The sequence below is a fragment of the Ixodes scapularis genome, unplaced genomic scaffold (genome assembly GCF_016920785.2).
Source record: "Ixodes scapularis isolate PalLabHiFi unplaced genomic scaffold, ASM1692078v2 PGA_scaffold10__122_contigs__length_95168666, whole genome shotgun sequence".
In the NCBI taxonomy this organism is placed as follows: Eukaryota; Metazoa; Arthropoda; class Arachnida; order Ixodida; family Ixodidae; genus Ixodes; species Ixodes scapularis.
Genome location: NW_024609836.1, coordinates 30,602,741 through 30,627,283, shown reverse-complemented (window position 1 = coordinate 30,627,283; position 24,543 = coordinate 30,602,741). Strand labels below are relative to the sequence as shown.

General features: G+C 48.6%; 1 protein-coding gene across 1 annotated transcript in view; it reads right to left on the bottom strand.

Annotated features, from left to right (window-relative positions):
- Positions 1-240: 240 nt before the first annotated feature.
- The window catches only part of LOC8031422 (ninein), a 37,616-nt gene continuing 13,313 nt past the window's right edge, over positions 241-24,543 (bottom strand). Inside the window, exons 6-10 of the mRNA XM_040205766.3 lie at positions 23,004-23,081; positions 8,696-9,342; positions 7,737-8,136; positions 5,611-5,714; positions 241-2,182 (exon numbers count right to left, since the gene is read on the bottom strand). Coding sequence (XP_040061700.2) covers positions 1,964-2,182; positions 5,611-5,714; positions 7,737-8,136; positions 8,696-9,342; positions 23,004-23,081 — 1,448 coding nt within the window. The 3' untranslated portion in view covers positions 241-1,963. The remainder of the gene's footprint in view (positions 2,183-5,610; positions 5,715-7,736; positions 8,137-8,695; positions 9,343-23,003; positions 23,082-24,543) is intronic.

Below are 24,543 nucleotides of genomic sequence, written 5' to 3'. Positions count from 1 at the left end.
AAAAAAAAAAAAGGACAGGCGATGACTTGTTTTGCGCTAACAGTAGGCGTTGCGGGGTGTACACTAGACCCTTTTCAAAACTCCATCGAGCAACACTGGCGGTCGCCATTGCCTGGACACGAAGCGCGCGATTGGATACGAGCTCTCGCCGAACCATCGCCGAACGCAGACGTCACCCTCGTGTCCAATATACGCTCAGAGCATGCGATCATTAAGCAAAAGCAAACGGACTTTTGAAAAAAAAAAAAAAAAAAAAGGTCTAATGCGGAAGTTACGAACTCTCTTCCCCTTCACCTTACGAAGGACAGATACCTTTAAAGCTCCAGCCAATCCAGGGCTTTAAAGGTATCACGTAATTAGGCGCCCCGGGAGTACGGCCTGCCACCGGGTTCTTGTCGGCCGCATTGCTCGAAATGAAATGACCGCAAAATCTAGTCCGATATGTCTACCGAAAGGACTCCCAAGGTGAGCACACGCATTCACAGAAACCGCAGTTCCTTCGAGTTTGGTTTGCGTGCACGTGCGTTGGCACTTGAAGTGTTGTCGGTTCGAGCTAGATTTTGTCGTCCTCTCGTTTCAAACAATTTTGACACTCGCGTGCTCAGAGTCGAGCATTTTGAGCGTATCTATGACACGGCGTCCTCACATGTTCACATGGCTGTATATGCCTGCGTCGAGCCGTGACTCGGGCTCGCAGTCGACGTTGCGAGCCCCAGTATTTCGTGTGGGTTCTAGCATATGAATGCGCTCTTGCGATGAAATGGAGCATGAAGGTCACTCGATCGGGGGAAGTAGAGATGCTCGTGATATTGGCTGGTTCTCGAAGTCAACGGCAAAGGCGGATGGAATAAAGCGTGGTTGCCGCCACTGTCGTCGCAGATACTCTACGAGAGGAATACGCCTCACTCCGGGACAATGCAAATTACCTTGGCACGGACAGGTTTTGCGTAGTTCGAACATCGAACGGCTGGATGTTCCGCAGCCTCGGTTTTTTTTCCCCCTTTTAATTGCAAGGGGTGAATGCCCTTCCATACTGAAGTTACATGAACCCTTGTACTCAGCTTCCCTTCTTTCAAACAACCTCAACCACTAATATGCCTCTTTCCCACCCCAACAGACGACAGCGTTTTTGAGCGCGCCGGGAGGGGAAAAATACGACTGCGACGTCAGCGTTTAGTTGTTTTCACTGGTTGAAGACAAGCCTCCGCCGAACGCTGACGCTCCTGTCCAATCTGTGCCCAGCGTTTGCCCCGTTAGATGGTGTCACGCTCCAAAATGGCGTCGTTTGTCAGCAGCGGAAAGAGGGAGAAAAGGGTATCGCCCCATGGAGAGGATGAACCGGCCTGTGGAAAAAAGGTTCGCGTCACTTTTCTGTACGCAGGCGCGGGGTCGGCTATTGGCGTCTGTCGTCTTCCCGAGTGCCAGTCGAGACGGCCGTCTCGCCTGCCTCGGCGAACCCGGTGTTTCGGTGTGCCGGCGGCAACCTTCTCCCTCGGCGCCGCACGATTGCGCGACACCGACGGCAGCGCGATGTGCGTGCCTACTCGGATGCAAGACTAATGAAAAGGAGCGGAGTGGAATGTACTATCCCTAGTAAAGTATTTGCTTGTCGTTTCGGTGGCGTTGGATCCGTCGCTAGAAGCCTGGTGAAACGCACGGCTTCAGAGGTCGAGAAGAAGGCGGGAGGACAAACAAACGGGATGATTTGATGTATAAACGCAGAAACTGCAACGGCGGCCCCACCCATCACGATATTCTCCACATCAACGGACTGCTCTTTATCATCCAGTTAGCGCGAAAAGACAATGGCATAAATTAGTAACCACGCGGGTTTTCGCTAAACCAACGCGGTCCCTCGTGCACGTGATGATACCCTCGTGAAATGTCACGAGACTCAAAATGTCATTGGCCACGACACACGTGGGTACAGCCAGGAAAAGCGGACGGCGATGTCGCGCGCACTTCAGGCGCAGGCAACTCTGGAGTTGCCGTCGACGGCGGCTCGCGTGACGTCGGTCAGCAGCTTGCTGAGCACGCGGCACTTGTACTGGAGCCTGGCGCTGTTGTGCTCCGCTCGGCGGCGTCCGTCTTCGGCCCACTGGAGAGAGCGCAGCAGCCGGGCGTTCTCCACGTACAGGTCCCGCAGCAGCGAGTCCGTCTTACTGGGGACGACGCCAGTCGGCTGGCCGGGGGGATCGCGGAGTTGGACGTGGTCGTCGACACGAAAGACGAGGTTCCAGCCGGGGTCAGTCACAGGTCATGGTCGGTCAGAGTTCACCAAGAGGACAAAGTGGGAAGGGGAGAGAGGGAGAAAGAGAGAGAGAAACGAGATGCGTTAGACACACCGAGAAAGAGGCGTAGGAGTTCAAAGACAGCACGTGATGCATTTGTGAGTTAGTAAATACAAGTATACGTAAGACAGCACAACACAATTGTGGTCGTTGACAGAATGAGAACGACCGGGAGCAGCCGAAGAACGACGGAAGGCAACCAGCGCGTGCTGGAGTCTTGGCGTTCGAAAGAGACGCCCTACTGTTCTAATTCTGTCAGCGACTTTGCGTAGGATGATCACCAGAAGAAAGACGTCGGCCGCTGTGTCAGGCAACAAAAAATATAGAGAGGAAAAAATACTATCAACGTAAAAAGATAAAACAAAAGATAAATAATCCCTGGATTAGACAGTGTGCAGTCATATACGCAGTACGATTAAATTAGTATTTTACTAATTAACATATCATTTCATTCTCGAGGCGAACTAATGAAAATATGTACGCGACTTAGATATATCCTCAGAATTAGGCATTACCTACATAGCATATTTTCGTGCGTAACAAACTGAAATCGAAGCTCACGTCAAAACTGGGATATTTTGTGTCAGTTGATTAAGCAATTAGGGTCTCCAAATCGAACCGGAGGGGGGGGGGGGTATAAGGTAAAATCGCAAGCTCGCAAAACGCGTTTGCTGTACTGACAATACGAGGCACGCCAAACAGGTCAACTACGGAACAAAGACGGCGGACAAAAGATTTCGCTAAAATATATGTAGTGAGATGTATCTTTATTAGCAGCCACCGCCTACAACGAACTGCAAATGTCCCACATACTTAAGTGCACATTAAAAAAAAAAAGATTAAACAACCGCTTGCAGAATTATTACTACCCCAGAGTAGAGATGATGGTTAAAACGGACAAGCTAGTCGTTACTAAAGACTAGGAACGCATTGTTGCGAAACCACTGATTGCGTAATGAAATGCATTTCCAAGAGGGCCATTTCGCTTTGACTTCGTTGTTGTGTGTCGCGAAGTGGCGTCACAACCTTTCTAATGTCCAGTTTCATAAGTTTAAAGGAGCGCTAGACTGGATTTCGGAAGAGTCTTTTTATGGCGGAAATTCAACCTGCGTGCTCTAAGTATCCTAGAAAACGCATCATTACAATGGTCTATGACCTTTTTATTTATTAAAACACGTCGAAATATTGCGCTACGCCCCTTTTTTTTAGATATATCCAAGGGGAAGAGCGCCTGTCACAATAATTGATCGCGTTTTTAATAAAACAACAACAACAACAACAACATGCCACAATTGTACTTTTTGGTTCTCTAGGATGTGCAGCGCGCGCAGATTAAATTTTCGCCATAAAAAGACGGTATCACAATCCACCATAGGGGTCGTCGCGACTGAATCGCAGCAATGAGAATGGCCCAGGAACCAGGGGCTAAAAGGAGCGCAGCGAAAAGGCTAGAACAATAACCAACAAATGAGTCATGAAAAACCTAGAAGACATGAGCTGAATTAAAATACGCTTAAGAGCAATAACATACTACCAAACATCAAACGAAAAAAATTACGAGACAAACAAAAATGCATCAATGTCCCCCACCCACATTGAGCGTCCAGCAGTGCGGTACGTCAACGGTTCTCTCGACCATGCGCCATACCGTTTTATCCTGCTCAGCTTGACCAAGTCTGATCTAGTCTCTTATCACGATGGCCAAATAAGCCCTCAAGAAAAGAGGAGCGGGTTACCAAGTTGCAAATAAATATAATAAAAATTAAAATTCGAATGCAAATTAATAGACTAGGGTAATCTTGGAAGACACAAAAACCGAAGCATGGCAGTAGAAGTTGAGCAACAGAGGGCAAGAGTCGTTGCTGCAACGCCCGTTCAAACTGATCTGCCATGTCCACCTGCAAAGCCTGCTTCGCACAGCGTTTGGTTGGCAACCGAATGCGTTGCGCAGCCTTGTGCGGACTTCTGCAGCCTTTTGATCAGTTACGACGACCAGACACGCTGGCGCCATCTATGAGCCAGCCTTGAACCTTCATCTAACTAGAGTGAGGGTTTTGCAGTATTCGCAAGATCAAATGCAAGTGTGCTATCTATATGAGAAATGACCGTTTATAACATTGTGAGAAAAGATTTTAAAACTTATGGTGAAAGAATGAAGCGAAAGGAAATGAGGAAGTAAACGCAAATCGCAAGGGTTCCCGGACTAGCCGATAGATGGCGCCTGTGTGCTTTCGCTTCGTAAGCGATCACAAGGTGGAATGCAACGCACTCGGTTGTAACCTAGCGCAAGCGCGTGAACAAGCTCCTTCATGGGTCAAGCGACGCTTTGCGCGTCACGCGAGAGTTCCCGTGGCGCATACTTCGCCGCGAAAGCTGCCGTCGTTTACGCGGAGGTCGGTGAAATGTTTTCGCCGGTCACTATTTCAGCAGGATTAATTTCCCTTAGTCAAACCTTAAAGGTTTCGCACGGCAACGAAAGTAAGCTAAATGCACCAACGTGGAACGACCTTATAGTGGAAAGTATGATTCCACTCATACTCATAAAAGGGGTGATTTTTTCAAAGCTGGCTCTTTGTCACCGCGAAACTCATGGAGGGGTTGAGAGCGTAACAGGGTTTGCCAGACTCAATTTAGAATAAATATATTTTTCGTTGTTTTGACCGGTGTTAAGTGCAACGAACATTGTGGTAACAAACGCCGGCAAGCATGCACTCTCTCCAGTCCCTCAGGGCGCAAACGTAATATTGTCAATGCGAAGCGGTCCTACGGCTAGTTGGGCTATAGTCGCTGAGAGGATGGGAACGACAAGGAGAAGCTTCAGCTGTGCCGCCTCCAGCGCAAGCTTTCTACCTTCGACAACGCAGAGGCGTCTCCCGCACATCACGCACGGCCGCGTAGGTAAAGCACTACGGAAGGCATGAAGCGCGTACTGGGGGCCGGGCGTTCGAAAGACACTCCCTGTCGTTGTCATTCTGTCGGCGACCATAGTTGCTTGTCCATGTTTAACGTAGTACGCCAAAACTAAAAAGCGCCGTCTACTTTTTTTGTATTGCCCGCATGTTTTTGGCATTGTACGTTAAAGATGAAAAGAAACGGCGGAAGATAGATCATGCAACGCGACAGTCTATAGGGAGGTTACGGAAAAGGTACGTCAGGTTGCGGGGGATAAAGGTTAGAGAGACCGGAATCGGGGGGTTCACGCGCTCGATAGCATCCTTCTTGCGAGACCGAAGAAGAGCGCGCAAAGCGAGAGTGCCGGCCGGTACCACCACCACAGCAAGAAGGAGACCAGTCCGAGGAGCCCGCCACCGGTACCAACCTCGGCCGCCAGGGGACCCGAGGACGTCTGGCGCTGCTTGAGCTTGGCCACTTCGTCCTTGTGCTGAAGCTCGGACTCGAGTCGCTCCATCATGTGGTCCTGCTCTGTTGGCGGTGGCGGCCGTCGTCGTAGCAGACGTCGACGGACAGCAGTGAGTGAGCAGGTCGGAGGGAAGGGGAGGGGGAACGAGCGGCACGTTAGTCGGGTAGCCTACGGGCGACACAGTTCAACACCTCCTATGGTCGGTGACAGGTGAAGAGTGCGGGCTAAGCTCCCCCCGCAAAGCCCTCCACCCTTTCCACTTTACTTTAGCAGAGCGAACGCGGGAGGGGAGGTGACGAGAGACTTGCCTTCTCTCCAGCACTCGCTCTGCCAATCTTGAAAGAGTGGAGAGCTTTGCGGAGAGAGCTTGTCGCACTCACCTATCACCGACCATATAGGGTGTCCAAAGCGGATATTCCGATGTAAAACGGGACGGAAAAATTGGCCCTACACATAGAAAGCTCAATCTGTCTCCGAATGTGCAGGTAGCGGGTGGGTCAGTTTACCGTGTGAAATTTCAAGGCGCAGTTGTCTTCCTGTAAAAAATAAGAGCTAACATGCTTGCAAAAGTGAAGGTTGGGCGCGTTCGCAGACGACCGAGTTAGCGACGCTACTTACTTGTGGCGCCATCTCCCGATAGGCGTAGCGAGGAGGTGACGCGCTCTGTTGTCTACTCGCTTCGCGTATCGAGAGATGGCGCCACAAGTAAATGGCGTCGCTAACTCGGTCGTCCGCGAACGCGACCGGCCTTGACTTTGGCAAGTATGTTAGCTCTTATTTTTTACAGGAAAACAACTGCGCCTTGAAATTTCACACGGTAAAACTGACCTGCTCAGGGCATATTCGGTGAACGTTTGAGCTTTGCATTTGCGGGCGCAAATTTTTGCGCCTCGTTTTGCTGCGGAAGGTTCGCTTGCGACACTCTATGGATAACAAGACCGTGGTGCTGGGTTTCATAAAACATCTACTGGAGGACAGAGCGGGGCAAAGATTCGACACGACAGCTGCGTCAGAGTTCGGCTAGGACTAGTTTTCTCACCGATCCCCTCCTTTTCTACACATGACCAACAGGTCTACGCAGAATTAGAGATACAATAAATCTCTCCATGCATCTATCACTGATTGAACGTGCGTCCCAGCCACGTGATCACAGCCGAACTCTGACGCAAGACTCGTGTCGTATTTGTGCCCTGTGGTGGCCTCCAGGTGGTGACGTAGGACATTCAGCACTACGACCTGGTTATCTAGGAGGCGTTGCACAGCTACGGTTGCGGCGGTCAATGAAGTGAGTCGTCGGTTAAAATAAGTAGGGTCAGGGTAGGTTCAGTGTAACGCAGTTCCTAGGTATGAGCTTAATAACGTGCTATGGTACCGCGGTAATGCGGGACGCGAGATCAGGACAGTTTACTCAGCCTTTGATTGCGTAAGACTCCAATTCACGACAAAGGACATGTAAAATGAAGATGGCCGAGTCTACAGCCAAAATGCATACATTTAGAACAGGCAATGACAGACAGCGTAGCAAACCAAAGGGTCACACGCCCAATGCACGCGCGCTAGTTCTAAAGTGGCAGGAAATAGGCTTGATCGGCGTCGACATGAACCATCCTACCTTCTGCTTACTTCTTGAAAGCAGGTGATACATCAAATGTTTTCACGGTGGCCTCGCTACCAACCGACATTTAGAAAACAGTGTTCAGCTATAGCCTCCTACAAAGCCTGGCAGATCGCCACGAGAAGAAGCCGCCGAAATGGAGAAGGAGGAGCGGCCACGTGACTAGCGCTGCGTTGCGGCGAGACGCCGAAACACACTTCTCCCGAGCGAACAAGTGTGTTTCGGGTACTCACCGCTGCAAAAGCTGTGCGCTAACGTCCAGGCTCCACGAGAAATGGCTCTATGATGCTCTGTGCTACCGGACCCTCGCGCTCCAAATCTGCGACCGGGCACTCTATGGTTCCGTCGTCGAACTGCCAGGCTTAGTAAGTATAGCGAAAGCTATAATTCAACTTAAGAAAAAAAAAAAAAAACAGACAAGGGGAAGAAAGGTATAAACAACAAAGGACTAGAGACTAGAGTGACTCACTCATTCTGCGAAGCTGGTCTTCCCAGGTCTTGCGGAGCCGTTCCTGCTCGTGAAGGTGCAGCGTCTCCAGGTGGCTCTCAATGGCGGCGAGTGTCTTGCCGATCAGCTCTGCAAGCTTGTCCTGGAGGGACGACGCGTGCCCCGGCATCAGAGGCGCTGACGCCGTACCCTGGTTGCCCACGACCACTGCCCCGTCGCCGTCTCCGGCGTCCTTGGTGATAAGAGAAGCGCCGCTGCACCGCAGACAGCCCCTGAGCAGGACGCAGATGTCCTCGGTGAGCTGCGCCGTCAGGTCCTGCTGGGGCTTGCGAGCTAGGTCGTCGCGGTCTCTCCAGCTGGGCTGCAGCTTCAGGTTCCGTTCGAGGCTCGTCTGCAGCTCCCGCTCCACGTCGGTACGTACCTGCCCCAAAGCGAGATCAGGGTTGAAGGACCACTGGCTCCCAGGACTTCCCTTTGTGCTACATATTTCTATGGTTGTTAAACTACAGAATGACAACTGCTATGGTAAGAACACACAAGCCGGCGACAGTTCGTCTGCCAACCCCGACTTGTGCATTTTGTGTTTTTCTACATTTTCCTCTGGTCACTGACAGATTAAGAACGACAGGGCGTCTCTTTAAAATGCCAAGCCTCCAGCACGCGGTCGTTGGATACCGCCGCGCTTTTGCTGCGCGTGCATGAGACGCCGAAAAGTTATCGAAGTAAGATCGTTCTCATCCTGTCTGTGACTCTAACAGCCTGAACAAATAAACGAATAACTTTAAGCACTTTTTGTTTTCTAAAACACCCTAAGCGAGGATATTTGTAGACACATCTCAACGTCCAACTTTAATTGAATATTGCTACACGATCGTACCTAGGGACTGCTATGGTGACCGGCGAAGTAGCGAAACCTCACAAGCTCATCGAAAGCAACACGCGACGCGAATGACGTCCAAAAGCCCACACAAAGCACCAACCTTGCGGACAAGGTCCTGTTCCACCTGGTTACGGACTTCGGCCAACTTGGTTTCGTACATGGCCTGCAGACTCCGCTGCTCCTTCTTCACCAGAGAGTCTCCGGGAGACGCGTCACCCAGCAGGCCCCTGAGCCGCTCCACTTCTTTTCTGGTGGCCTCAAGCTCAAGACAGATGCTTCTGCGATCCATCTCCAGACCGCGAACAGCACCATCATGCGCTGACTCCTCGCTAGGCCTCTTCTCGGCCTCCCGCTCCTTGAGGCGGGACAGCTGGTCTTCGAGCGCGCGCCTCTGCTCGCCGAGCAAGCCCAGTTCCTGCTCCCTCAGGGCCAGCTGGGCTTGAGACTGCTCCCGCTGCTGGACCATCTGGTTTTGCAGTGACGTCACGTCCGCCCGGAGCCTCTCGGCCAGCACGTTGCGCATGCTCAGTTCGTCCTGCAGCTTGGCGATGGTCGACTGGGCGCCGTCGATGGAGTCCTTGTCCACCTCCGGTTGACTGCTCAGCTGCGACTCGAGCTCGTGCACGCGAGCGCGCCACCGGTCGTCGGACTCGCGCAGGGCCTGCTCGAAGCGACCGCGGAGTTGGTCCAGAACCTCGCGCTGCGCTTCTGTCAGGTCGTCCACGTCCCAGGGCAGCCTGTGCGCGTCTGCAGAAAGCAAGAAAATAAAAAACGTTCTGAACACCTATTTTTATGCTGTTAAAAGATTGGCAAAGACCTTTTTCTACAAAGCTCTATAATGCATAAAATGCTGTATTTAGGAAGCGATCTCTTCAAATTCTTTAGAAAGCATTAAATCGTCGTTTCGGAGAGTGAAGAAGAACGTACATTTCAATCAATTTCCCAGCTATATTCAGCGGAGAAATTGAATTGGGTCATAGGTGCCGTGACTCCAGGCCACGTGGCGAACATTTCGCCGCTAAACTTAGCGGGGAAACTGAATGTGTTTAAGTCGCGTGACAGGTCACGTGACGTCTATTTTCCCGCTAAATCTAGTGGGAAACCTGAATTGATGTATAGGTCAGGTTACGTCACGCCATGCGACGTCCACCTCTCGGCTAAATTTAGAGGGAAATGCACTAATAAAACGGATGGCCGGACGGACAAAACCTTGGGATTAAAGGGGTCCCGTAAAAGCATTAAAAAATTACTGGATGTTTGTCCGACGGATATTCGGGTGACAGAATGAGCAGCGTCTTTCGAGCTGCACTGGACGTTTATATATGAGCTTCTGTGAGCTCGTCCTACGTAGAAGACTATGAATAACATGACCTGTGGTCACATATAGTGACGTTCCGTCAGACGAAGTAAGATGCCGTGACGCCACGTCATATGACGCAGCTTTACGCGACGTCGCATAACGCCAGAATGTCACGTAACACCGTGATTTCCGGTGTCCCATCGTGGCGTCACCTGACGTCGCGTTAGTGTCGCGTCACGTTTTGTTACGGACGCCAAAACGCGACACTATACGTGACGTGGTCACATTGTTAGTGTCACATGATCGCCGTCACGTTGAGACGTCAGGTGACCGCCGCGTCAGGTGGCCGCCGATGAGGTGACGCGACCACCGTTCGCTAGATTTAACACTTCCGCAACGGCAAATCGAGCGGCGCAATAAGTCCGCTAAATATCGGCGGGCGTGTAAAGGTTTCTCGTGACGTTCTTTCGTAAAGTCACGTACAATTCATGTAAACCAGCCATATAACACATTCACATTCTGTGTTAAGCTCTAGCAATACACTCAGCAGTATACTTTAAAAAAAAGTTTAAAGGTGTCGAGAAAGTACCAGTACGTGGAGGGAATAGTTGCTCACCAAAGCAGCGCCGCCTTCTTTGAAACACCAATCAAGGATTAAAATACAAAGAGTATGTCAACCCGATACTGGAAACGAGTATGACCTTAGAGGCCGGACTCGATCGAGTGAATATGTTTGAAAAAGTGAAGAACTTCTCCCGGCGGCGTTCACTTTGCGCGGGGAGTATGAACAATGACTGATGTGCCTCGCGCGAAGCAAGCGTGCAGCCGGGAGAAGTTCGATGGTCGTTCACTGCGTACTGTGAACAACTAAATTTTTGCGAAGACTTTATCTGCACCACTTTCGCGAGCTGAAATATATCGCAACAAATGGGCAACAAATATACATTATCCAACGGTACCGAATACACAGCACATCACTTTAAACGGCCAAATTTTGTGGCCGCAAACTCATTCCAAACACCCCCCCCCCCCCCCCCCCCCCCCCCATTCAGGTATACCGCGAAATAGCGAGCCCGCGAAAATAAATTTGTCGTTTACGGTATTCGATTCATGGAGTTCAGCTTTCAGGGCGACACCTTAATTTACGTGCTTCCAGAAGTGAAACAAAAATTAGTAGCACGCTTGCACGAAAACAACGTGGTCAAAGAGGCGCATGCATTCTGCCTTCTGTCCAGAGACCAACCAATAAACGGAGAAGCAGAGGAACCGAGACTATACAAACGAGAGGATGAGAAACACAGGGAGGTCTCTCAGTTGCCCCGCATCCAGCGTGAGCTTCCGAGCTTCGATGATATTTCGGCCTCTCGTGAGCTTCGAGCGTGACGGCGCAGCCAAAGCACGACGGAAGGCAAGGAGCGCCTGCCGTTGTCACCCGGTCAATGACTATGGCTGGCACTACTTGTATAATGTGTAGGCTTCGATCGAATTGCATTCATACACACAGTGATACTTTGGTGTGCGCATTTAGTATGCTGGTTCTCTACTTCGGTGGAGGTGGAATACGTATCAGCGTGTAAATGTGCGCGTAAACTTTCGTAAACTCATCGAGCACGGCCACGTTCACGTGCTATCTGTGTAGACACGGGTATGTGAGCAGGGCGTTGAACCGGAGTCGAAAACCGGATCAAAACTTTTTTTTTTGAGCGAACCGGAACAAAATCAAAACCGAACATTTGATGGTGATCCCGAACAAGCACAAAAGCTCAAATTCATGAGGCGGAGTTTCTCGTCTGTCCGTCCTTTTTTTTTTTTGTCCCCTCGCTCGAAGGTTACCATGTCTAACCTTAACCAAGTCGCCTGCCTACTGGTTTTAACTTCACTTTTCTGAAGTTCCTCGTTTGGTTAAGTACACAATCACCTTTCTTCATTTTTAAACAAAACGGAAGAGTGCCCCGAGCAAACGTCTGTGGGAACAGAACGTATTGAAAGATGGAACCACAGGAAGAGCTCCAAATTTGCTCCCAGGAAAATAACAATCTTATAGTATGTTCATTTTAATAAAATGTATTATGTATTCTTTTAAATTTCGCTCACTCGCTTGCATAAGACCCTTTTCAAAAGTCCATCAAGCAACACTGGCAGTCGCCATTGCTTGGACACGAAGCGCCTGATTGAATCAGAGTCCTCCCCGAACGATGACGTCAGCCCTCGTGTCCAATACGAGCTCAGCCGAGTTCACGCTAAACGATGACGCAACCCACGTGTCCAATACGAGCTCAGCCGGGTCCCCGCCGAACGATGACGAAGCCCTCGTGCCTAATACGAGCTTGGCGTCGCCGAGTCGGCGTAAACCTCCGGCCGACGGCGCGATGAGGATAAAAATGTATCGTTTATTTGTTTCGTTACTGCTAACACCCCCTAATATAAAAAAAAAAAAAAAAAAAAAACGGCCGGGTTGGGTGTTGTGTGATTGTACCACGGTTTGTTTACCTTCGCTGGAAATGTGACTCAACAAAGTGTTAGTGCGTTCGAAGGGCCGTACATTACCACGGGCTGACATTAACCAGTGATTGCGATTAGGAAACTTGACACCGGGAAGTATTTTCCACGCTTATTTTATCAAAAGGTTCTTCATTCGCTGACAGAGCAGATAGCCCTAACCGAGGAAAAAGAGACCGCTGATATATGTTCGGGATTTATGCCACCGTATGGAGTGTTTCTGTCCGGTTCTTTACTTCGTGCAATTTCTATTTCTACTGTAAAATTGAGTTAGCACCGGCAGTAGCTCAAAGCGTCTTTTGTAGCGTGGTGTTGAGATGAACTGACAGCGCTTAAAACTGCGAAACTAACACGATCGGCCTTCATAACAATCGGTGGAATAAATATTTTTCAGCGCTGTCTATTTGCCTATCGCCTGCTATGTAATCGCTTCATTCCCCAAAACGTCCTGGAGATTTCAGAATCAATTCAGGAGTCTAATAGCGGCTGTTTCCAAGTTCCAATCATCAAAACACGTGATCAGAGCGGACGTTTTAAAGCTTCGGCTTTTTAATCTTTGCTTTCCTAAATAATTTTTAATATATGTTATCAGCGGGTGAGTACACATGCCACTTGATTTCACTCGAAGCAATATGAACTGGTCTCTCGGCTGTTCCAATTTCAACATGTCTGAACGTTCACGGCCGTAGCTGCGACCACTTCGACAATCGCTTTCCGTAATTACGCCATTAAAATATTCATAAAATTATTATAGCTGCACGCCAGCCTTATAGTTATTGTTAAATAACGTTTTCCAAGCCTTTTTTGAAAACAATCTCTTAAAAAAACTCGCTTAAGCGCGGCTTATGAGTTGTGAATGCGAAATTATGAACGTCGTTCTTCCGCCGCCTTAATTCGTCTGCGGTGTACTGGCGTGGATGAACACGTTTCGCTACTGCCGAGGTTGCGGCCGCCGACAGTATAGACCCTTTTCGCAAGGGCGCCGCCATCTTGAATTGTCGTCACTTCCAGTATGGGCGAAAACATTGTTTTGCCGTCGCCACGTCAATAGAAGCCATTTAGGACATAATCGTAACCGTCACACATTCTCGTTTTGCCTCCCCTCTATTTTTTTACTATTTGCAGGTTGAAACGTTTTCATATTTTTTCGTCGCCCATACCGGATGTGCCCACTTGGCGGTCGGGAGCGAGAGTAAGCGGAAAAGGTCTATAGATGTCTCAGGCGCCGCCATGTTCCTGCAAGCGTCTCCGTCTTTCCGCACGCTTTCCTTCCTGCCAGGCGAAGATGCAATACATGCTCAGTTGCAAACGCTCTCTATGGTTTCAGTTGTTCCGAAAAAATTGTGTTGCTTGTATGTTTAGACAGCCTTAATGCTAGTATGCCTCAACGGGTAACTTGCCTCTTAGCTGTAGATGAGAAATTTAGCCAGTACGGTACAACCGCTAACCTGGGGTCTTTAACGTCCACCACACAGTAGAGATTATAGAAACGTGTGCCAGTACGAAACTCATCCAGATCGAAACGGGCAGGGGATGGGGATCGAACCCAGGATCCCTGAAGCAATGGTCATGGTGAAAGCTAGCTGGAGTCGTTCTGTGTTTTGTCCCTTGTCCGTATCCCTGCAGTCTCGGGTTTACAACTATGCCCAGAATCCCTCTCACACATCCAAGCGCTCTAAATACGCGCTGTGTCCACGTCGTCTGCTTCAGCTATCTCGGTCTGCTTTGCGTTCGGCGATCGGCGTTCGACGTCTGCCTGCGCTTCGCGAACTTTTATTTACTGTATCTGCTGTCTGCGCGGCACTCGCTGCACCGTTAGACAGCAGCAAGGTATGTTTCGTGCGCTAACCCTTCCCTTGTATTTTCCCTAATTTGTCAATACAGGTTTTTTCTATCCCTGTTTTCAGTGCAAATAGCATATCAGTAAATAGAACATAAAGTAACAGCGTAACCTGTGTCGTGGATTCCTTTAGCCAACACAAAGTTACGTCAGAAATTTAGTCAGTGCAGTACAACCGCTAGCCTGGGGCCTTTAGCGTGCATAGTGAACTAGTGATACACGAACGAACGCCGCCACAATGCTCATCCAGATCGAAAGAGGGAAGGGGTGGAACCAGTACCCAGCCCTGCAGTGGCAGCTTTCGCCGTGCTCCGATCTGCGGTGGATGAACACACTCGCCCACCAATCCCGGCGTTGTGGATTCGGTTTCGATTTAAAACGGAGGTGACCATACATGCGTTCATCGCCACTACCGCGAGCGTAGGGCGTGTCTCGTCTGCGAGCACCAAAACGCATGCAGTCCGCTCCTTCCGAAAGAGCGAAACCTTCAAACACCAAACAGGCCAATGAGAGTGTCAGAATTTACTCATGGCCGCGTGCTGTTTCGAATACGCGGGTGGTACGGCGCTAGCGTACCGCACGTGTATTCAGAAGAACCAGAACGGACGGAAACGACCCTGCTTCAGTGGCGCGCCTAGCGGCAAAACGTTGCACTTGCGACGACGACGGCGGCGGCTCATTGTTTTCCGACTTCTTTTGCCAGGCACTGAAGGTATAGAGGAGGCACCGGTACAGATTAACTCACTGTTTATAAAAAAAAGTCCGCGTCTCTCCACACCAGGTGTGGTCCGTACACATACGGAGAAACCAGGTTAGAATGAAGCGAAAAGTTTATAGCATGCGCCGCACCGACAGCAGCGCTACATCAGCGGCATGCATTCGATTGTAAGAGAGGACGGTTGCGTACGAGAAATTCCCCGAGCTTGCTTTTGACCAGCTCGCATTAGTCTTGCACTCGCGGAGAAAGGGGGGAAACGTCAGAGTTTACGGTAAACACGACGAGACCGTGGTCCCGCACGCTGCGAACCGCTATTAAAGCGGTGACGGGGGGGGCCTATATTTTTTTTCTTGAACGGTCGAGCGTGTCCACGATTTTACGAGTTTGTAAACTTAGCACTCCAGTGTGCCGGTTGTCGACGAGAGAAGCTCTTCGGGGTTGTTCGCGATCGAAACCAGCGCGCGATTAAACTTTACTGGGTGATAGAGCGCTTCTAAAGCGCTTCTAAAAAAAAATATATATATATACGATTAGGCGGAATAACTCGACATTTATTTCGCTAATATAATAAAATAGGATTACACTCCAGTACCTATGATGATGATAATGAGCAGGCGGCACTCAAGCATGCAAAATCGATTTGTCGACCAAACTGTTAGCCGGCTGTTCTGGGCACTAAAAATAAACTTTATTATTATCAATAATTATTATTACTATTATTATAATTATTATTATTATTAATATAATAATGATAATAACTATTATTACTGTATATCAGTGTCATAGCAGATTATTTTTACGCATTTAGAATAGGAATGGTTGTTCGCGTCTCTGTTCTATGCTTTTTGTTTATCCTGGAGCTTGAACTCCCCTTTAAACCTGTCATGTAAGTGTCAGATCCAAATGTGGACCGCGGTCCTCCTCCGCACTTGAGCTCTTTTCTCACGTGAGTTTGTATACATATTTAATTTTTATTGAAGTGTGAGAGCACGACGACTTATAGGTTATTCCTAGACACTGCAATTGATCAACACTGGTTGATTTATATATTGGTAGATCGATAATAATTATTAATGTTATCGTTTTACAGTACCTCCCTTTACTTGGAAGAAGGGAACTTGAGATGAAACTCCTCGCCATGTTTGAAGGAAAGGAATGACCAAGTCTCGCTCCTACGGGAACCGACATCGGCTTCTCCCGACAGGACGACGATTAATTACAGCCAGGCTAAGCACCACGTGTATCCCAGCGCCGAACGAGCCTAGCACCTCGACGGAGCGCGCACGGGCCGTAGAGAATCGCACGAATCGGCAAACCGAGTTACGGGTGACTGCGGTTGCTCCCACCGAGTCGCCGCAAAGGTCATTAATCATCACCCTTGGTCTCGAACGCCTAACGCAGCCAGGCAGTGGGCCACCGCCTATCCGACACCCGCTGAACCGAATTACCCGCGCCGACTGAACGACTTTGGCTTCGACTACCGCTTCGGCTGTACCGTGTGAAACAGCTGTCCAGACGCAGCCAATTCCGTAAGAGATTCAAATTTGCCTCGATTTAAAGGGACACTGAACTCCTGCTACAACCCCCCCCCCCCCCCCCAACCACCCCTTATACGCACAAAAAAAATTATTTTGAGTGCTCTGATAGCAAGTCACAAAACAAATTTTTCACGAAATAAAATAACATAAAACGAATGACTGCGGCTTCGACTACCGCTTCGACCGCATTGTGGGAAACAGCTGTCAAGAGTCAAGACGCAGCCAATTTCGTTAAAACCTCAAATTGCCTTCACTTTACAAAAAAGAAAGAACAATTAAACAATCTCCCCCCCTCCAAAAAAAAAAAAAAAAGACAGCAAAAAGTTTAGGTGGTTGGAGAGGACACGCATGTCAAAACAAACTTTCCACAAAAAAAAAAAATAAAATTAACACTATATTTACGTTCCAAGACATTATTTTAATTGTGCCTAAGTAAGCTTCACACGTGTCACAAAACAAATTTTAACAAAAAAAGAAAAAAAAAGAAAAGGCAATATTTACGTTGCGAGACACATTTTGAGACGGGATCGATCCCGTAACATACTTCAATTTTGGATGTCCACTCCAGAATAGAAGTATAAGTGCCCGAAAAAGTGCCCAAAAAAAATTTATAAGTGCCCGAAAAAAAAAAAAAAGTCACAATATTAGGGACTGAGGCTATTTTCAATTAAGTGCATTTCCAAAACATACTTCTACTTCGAGGTGTAAACCTTGAAATAGTATAGCACGCTTCGGAATCGCTCAAGTCTTGTAACGTAAATATTGTCAGAATTGTATGATTTTGTGGCATAATGTTTGCTACCCAAACACCTAAAAGTTTTTTTTTTTTTTTTTTGTGTGTGTGTGGGTGGAGGGGGCGGGGGTAGTTTTTTTTTCTAAACTCAGAGCGGGAATTCGCAACACACCCACCCACCCACCCACCCGTGGGTGGGTGGGTGGATAAGTTTTCTGTGACGGTTAGTGGACTTCTTTGACGCCTAGATTGCCTGACTGAAAAACACGCTTTAGTTTACTAATAAATTCAATCACTCATAGGTAATTTATAACCTAATTATACCCAATGTTTGTAATTTTCTTAGAGGATCGTGTAGGCAGAAACAAATCCGACATTAACAGTTTTATTTTCTCTGAGATGCGTAATTTTTGCAAGAGCAATTTGGCCGAAATACCTTGTACAATACTGGACAGTTTAACAGACTAACAGGTCGATACCTTAGTCGTATATTAACGCATTAATCTAAGCATCAGTAGGTTAAGCGACTAATTACGTAGCCCTATAAGACATTTCCCATCACAAAATAACGGAAACTAGCAGTGGCGCTATTTGAGAAAAAATATCCACGTAAATGGTAAAAAAAAAAAAAAAAAAAAAAAAAACTGTTTAAACAAAACGGAGCAAATGTCGTGCACGAAAAAGAAAAGGAAACGAGTCCTGTTTGGACAACTCTTTAAAGGACGCAACCTTACACCATGGCTTGGGGGCCAAATGCGGTGAGACAACTTCAAGTCCTTTTTGAGTTTAGAGTACATGCTGTAGTCATTTGTTCATTGTTCCTTTCGGGTGTGTTGCCCTAGCGTTGAGCGCAACTTCCACTGGTTTCGCGTGTGACTCCAGGTTTCGTGGGTTTCTCTGAGCTCCTTTTGAGGGTGAGTGCTGCTGTGACTCTCCTCGGGGAACTGTAAAGGTCAGTTCACACTCTTGCAGCCGAGTACGACCGAGAGAGACCAGACCGGTTTTTAAGCCTCTGGCGACGTCTTAAGACCAGCTCCGCTGCAGCGCATCCGGTCCTAAGAGGTCGTAAGAGGCTTAAAAACCGGTCTGGTCTTTCTGGGTCGTACTCGGTTGCAAGAGTGTGAACGGACCTTTACAGGGAGGGGGGGAATATCTAAACGGGTAAACAGCACCTAGGACAGGCGCTCCTCAACCGTTGGTCCGGTTCCTCCCCGTTGCAGGATAGCATCTGAAGCTTTCAGGCCCGTTCACGCTCTTGCAACCGAGTACGACCCAGAGAGACCAGACCGGTTTTTAAGCCTCTGGCGACGCCTTAGGACCAACTCCGCAGCAGCGCATCCGGTCCTAAGAGGTCGCAAGTGGCTTAAAAACCAGTCTGGTCTCTCTGGGTCGTACTCGGTTGCAAGAGTGTGAACGGACCTTTACAGGGAGGGGGGGGAATATCTAAACGGGTAAACAGCACCTAGGACAGGCGCTCCTCAACCGTTGGTCCGGTTCCTCCCCGTTGCAGGATAGCATCTGAAGCTTTCAGGCCCGTTCACGCTCTTGCAACCGAGTACGACCCAGAGAGACCAGACCGGTTTTTAAGCCTCTGGCGACGCCTTAGGACCAACTCCGCAGCAGCGCATCCGGTCCTAAGAGGTCGCAAGTGGCTTAAAAACCAGTCTGGTCTCTCTGGGTCGTACTCGGTTGCAAGAGTGTGAACGGACCTTTACAGGGAGGGGGGGAATATCTAAACGGGTAAACAGCACCTAGGACAGGCGCTCCTCAACCGTTGGTCCGGTTCCTCCCCGTTGCAGGATAGCATCTGAAGCTTTCAGGCCCGTTCACGCTCTTGCAACCGAGTACGACCCAGAGAGACCAGACCGGTTTTTAAGCCTCTGGCGACGCCTTAGGACCAACTCCGCAGCAGCGCATCCGGTCCTAAGAGGTCGCAAGTGGCTTAAAAACCAGTCTGGTCTCTCTGGGTCGTACTCGGTTGCAAGAGTGTGAACGGACCTTTACAGGGAGGGGGGGAATATCTAAACGGGTAAACAGCACCTAGGACAGGCGCTCCTCAACCGTTGGTCCGGTTCCTCCCCGTTGCAGGATAGCATCTGAAGCTTTCAGGCCCGTTCACGCTCTTGCAACCGAGTACGACCCAGAGAGACCAGACCGGTTTTTAAGCCTCTGGCGACGCCTTAGGACCAACTCCGCAGCAGCGCATCCGGTCCTAAGAGGTCGCAAGAGGCTTAAAAACCGGTCTGGTCTCTCTGGGTCGTACTCGGTTGCAAGAGTGTGAACGGACCTTTACAGGGAGGGGGGGAATATCTAAACGGGTAAACAGCACCTAGGACAGGCGCTCCTCAACCGTTGGTCCGGTTCCTCCCCGTTGCAGGATAGCATCTGAAGCTTTCAGGCCCGTTCACGCTCTTGCAACCGAGTACGACCCAGAGAGACCAGACCGGTTTTTAAGCCTCTGGCGACGCCTTAGGACCAACTCCGCAGCAGCGCATCCGGTCCTAAGAGGTCGCAAGAGGCTTAAAAACCGGTCTGGTCTCTCTGGGTCGTACTCGGTTGCAAGAGTGTGAACGGACCTTTACAGGGAGGGGGGGGAATATCTAAACGGGTAAACAGCACCTAGGACAGGCGCTCCTCAACCGTTGGTCCGGTTCCTCCCCGTTGCAGGATAGCATCTGAAGCTTTCAGGCCCGTTCACGCTCTTGCAACCGAGTACGACCCAGAGAGACCAGACCGGTTTTTAAGCCTCTGGCGACGCCTTAGGACCAACTCCGCAGCAGCGCATCCGGTCCTAAGAGGTCGCAAGAGGCTTAAAAACCGGTCTGGTCTTTCTCGGTCTTACTCGGTTGCATATGTGGGAGCGGCGCTTTATTTATATCCGCGTTAAACCAGAATAACTAGACGTACAAGAAGGGAGCGAACGAAGACGGCAGATATCGCAGGGTGCCGCCCCTCCTCCCTCCCCTTCCCCCCTGTAAACATCTTTTGATTATTAAGAAGTTTTAGTAGACCGTTCCGATAACTCCAATAACGACACCCGATACTCCGACACACCCGTGCAGGGATCGTATCGTCACCGGTTATCGTATACCGGAACGATCTACTAAAATTCCCCATTAGGGAGTTCTCGCGGAACGTTTCTGCCATCCCGCAATGCTCCCCGCAAACCGCTCGGAGATCCCGAATTCCGCACAAACAAAGCTGGCGGCAGTGTCTGCGCTGCAAAAAAGGCGTAGCAGAAAGCGAAAAAACAAACAAACAAAAACGTCAACTAAGGCTTTTGATTACCATATGTTGCTTCACAGGGGGGGGGGGGGGGGGGGGCGAAGGGGCCGCAATCCCCCCCCCCCCAAAAAAAAAAAAAAAAAAAAAAATTCCCAGAAAAGGGGAGGGGGGGGGGGGGGGGGGGAGTCGGCGAGGTTAGCGACTCTCGGGTTTATCAATATCAAACTTCGTGGAGAAGTTGTAAAAAAAAAGGAAATAAAAAAGGAAGGGAATGCAATATGCCATTTAAGACATAGAAAAAATAATAAAACAATGTGTAGTTTTAACGTCGTTTATCTAATATGACTGGAAAATAATCAATAAACGAATATCTTTCTTTACTTCTACTTTTATTGCTTCGCGAGTGCCCCATGTCCCTCTCGCGGAGCCGCCAGGGCTGGTTTGTCGTCGCCACGGAGCGGGCCCCGTGTCCCCTGTCTTAATTGTTCCTCGAGGACCCCGCTCTGGGTGCGCACCATGCGCTGTGCCTCGCTCGAGCGCAGCGGGGCCCCTCAATGTTTTGTAGCCTTTTTTTTTTATTTTGAGAAGAAGCGTCGGTACTGCTCTTGCACCCCGACGAGGGGTTTTTCCTTGAAGCGGTGTCCGACTGACGGTCGACAGTTAGGGCGAAGGTTTTTAAGAGTTTTCGGGGGCCTATGCGCACGTGTCCTTTTTTTATTGGATTTTGTATTGTATGTGTTTGTTTTGTACCGCGTGGCTCCCAATGGTCTAAAAAGGGCGATATCTGATTGGCTACTCGGATGGCGGGAAAAGTCTTAGAAAAGTGAATATAGGCGCTAAAGGCGCGGGATTTGCGGTTCAAGGTTCGAGTACGGAAGTTGTCATCGGCAGTTTGAGTACCGCGCGAGATAGGGGCGCGAGTGTGCGACCTGCTGCCTCAGGACGAGAGCCAAGTGCAATATGTGAGTGTGTAAACCACTTTACATCGTCCCTTTGTTGCGTTGTGTGACTTCCTCGACTTTCTTTTGTGAGTGGACTTCGGCAACCTTAGAAATCGACACCAACGAACAAATCACGTGAGATTTTTGTTGGTTAGATCAGGTTAAGATAGGGAGTACTTTATGGTGGAGCAGCTTTCCAGTGCTTATCGTTTATCCATCAAGATGTTTCGCGTTTCTACTTATGCATCATTGTTTTATCAGCCCCGATGACTGGAGGCTTTGTGCATTGGAGTCGTGCTTCATAAAATATTTGTTTTTATGATTCTTGTTTTCTGCTTACTCTGGTGCCTTCTTTTGACGTGACTTGTAAATAAAAAAAAAGTGAAATGCAAATGCCTTCCTGGTGGGGGGTTTCCGGGGCATCATTTTTATGTATCATAATCATCCCAAAACCAATATGACAACTTTATTTTAATTACTTAATAGAAGAAGGCATAGTTATTAGAAAAAAAATGAACATCCATTTATTTTCTTTTGGAATTTCTTTTCTTTTTATCTTGTCCCCCTTTACTCTCGTTGGTCCGGCCCCCCGCGAAATGAAATCCTGCGTACGCGACTGGTTGTTTCGTACGCTTGCATTTAACAATGTTCTGTTACCGCGGTTCCTGGCAGCGTTCTTCCCGTCAAAAGTAATAAGTGACTGCCTGCCGACCAGGGAGATGCAAGAAGGGAAGCAAGCCGGTTGGAGCGGAAATGGCGTCGCCATTCGGGAAACAAGGAGAGGGGAAAAGCTAGGGGAAGGCGTCCCGGACAGAGAGAGTGAGAGAAATGATTTAAAGAGAGAGAAAGAGAGCGATCAAAACAGACAGCACGGTGAGGCATAAAATATACACGGGAAAGACGAACATAAAGGTGCGAAAGCAAAGAGGGAACGAAGAGAAAAAAAGGGGTGCGAGATTTCTAATACGCGAGTAGCTGCATGTTCATCCCCCGAAAGCCGACAGCGCGGTGAGAGCTACGTGCGCGCCGGACCAATCAAACGGCCCCCTTTGATCACGTGACTCCATTCTCTGCGCGTCGGTATGGGCGGGAGCATGATCACGTGGCAAAACGTAGACGAACCACTTGTCCAACGAGGACGTAGCTTCCACCGCACTGTCAGCTTAGAGGTGAAGGGAGTATAGTCCCCGTGCAAACGAAGACGTTAAGAATTAAAGCGAGGGAGACCGTAACGGCCGGCGCCAAACAAGGGAATCAAAACAGGGGAAAAAAAGAAAAAAAGAAAAAAAAAGAAGACATCTACCTTCTTCTTCGGAACTTCGCAAAGTGGACTCTGAGGTACGAACAAGAGAAAACCCCGGATGTCTACGTTTTCCTCTCTAAAGCGTGTTTCTTTCTTTTTTTTTTTTTCCCACGTGTGTGCGCGTGCGTGTCATATTTCCGTTGGCGGCGAAGGCGGCGGCCGAGTAACGATGATTCAGCGCGGGAAATGGGTGCCCGCGCGGCCCGCGCCCGGTAATAACTCGAGAAATAGACGAAAAAATACAGAAACAAAAGAGAAAAAAAGAAAGAGAGATAGCGAGGGAGATAATAATGGTCGGTAACAAATCTCACCCTCGGGAGCACCGCTCACTGGGAATCCGGTACGCCGGCGGATCTTCTCGGCCACTGGGTTGTCATCGTCCGATTCCTCTGCACACGAAAAAAAAAAAAAAAAAAAAAATGAAAAATAATATTACGGTAACTACATATCGACGGAATCACTAACAAAAGGAAGGACGAGCGAGCGAGCGAACGAACTCCGCAGGAACCAAAATCGTAAAAACCAAAAAAGTTAAAAAGAAGAAGAAAAATAAATTCCGCCGCAGAACTAGGAAACAAATGCGCTAATATTAAGGCGATGGAGACGACGAGCTTTGTTCATGGTCGTCATCTTCCCTGACATATTTCTCCCAGAGGGCGTTCAGGTGGAACACTCTGTACTGTGTTCGCTCCCGAAGCTGACAGTGCGGTGGAAGCTACAGCTTGCTTCGCTGGACCAGTCGTGGGGTTCATCTTTTGCCACGTGGTCACAAACTCTCGCCAGTACCGACGAGCAGAGAGTCACATGATAAGAGGGAGGTAACTGATTGGTCCGGCCAGCGTGTAGCTCCCACCGCGCTCTCAGCTTTCGGGTGCGCGGAGCAGAGGAGGAGGAGGAGGCAGAGGGGGAGTCAAGATAAACGCCCCTCTCCGTCTTCATTTTGGCGGCGAGGGTGTCGCCCCTGGGACGCCCAACAAGGACGCAGTCACAAAAAAAGTATTCTACAATTGATCGGATATGAAGAACGATTTTTCACGTTATGGTTGCCTTTGGTTCTTGCGGCTCGACAAAAAGAAGGCGACTGAGCAAGAATAGCCGGGCTGTTTTTTTCACCTCCTTCAGTTTTTTTTTTTTCTTTTTCTCACTGGAATTCTGGAATTAATTTGGAAGTTGGGTCATTCATTCCATCTCATACGTCCCAGAGGTTGCGCTCGATCATTTCCGATTTTTAAAAGAAAATTCGTTGCTTTTTATCCCAAGGTCCTTAACCTTTTCCTAAAACATTTTCGCCGAAAAATTTTTGTTTTATGGGAGAGCGTAATTTGAACTTCTAGAAAGGGGTGTAAAACTAGGCATCAATCAATAATTGAGTAAAAATAAGATTTTCTTCGAACCGCTTCACAATTTATGTTATAAAATCCGAAGCTTGCTATGGTGTGATAATTATGCTATTTTTACCGTTAAAATATGGTTTGATAATAATGCAATTTTTATCGTTAAAATATGGTTTGATAATTATGCAATTTTTATCGTTAAAATATTTTTAACCTCAAGATGCACAAAAATTAGCACTTTTCTTATTTTTTACGTAATTTTCGCTTTGCGCCCGGCGATTCAAACATTTTTGTTGCCCTGTAGATATATTACAAATATAAAGAAAAAAATGCCTCAAGCCGTACAACAAAATACTTCCCAAGCAAAAAAAAAAAAAAAAAAAAAAAAATCTAAATTGTAGAAAAAGTCCATTTTGCTGCCAAAACAGTCGCCTATTCTACCTTGAGGTGGTCCAAGTAAAAATACAAAACATAACGGCTTTACAAAAAGAATCCATTGTCTTTCATTTCTGAAAGC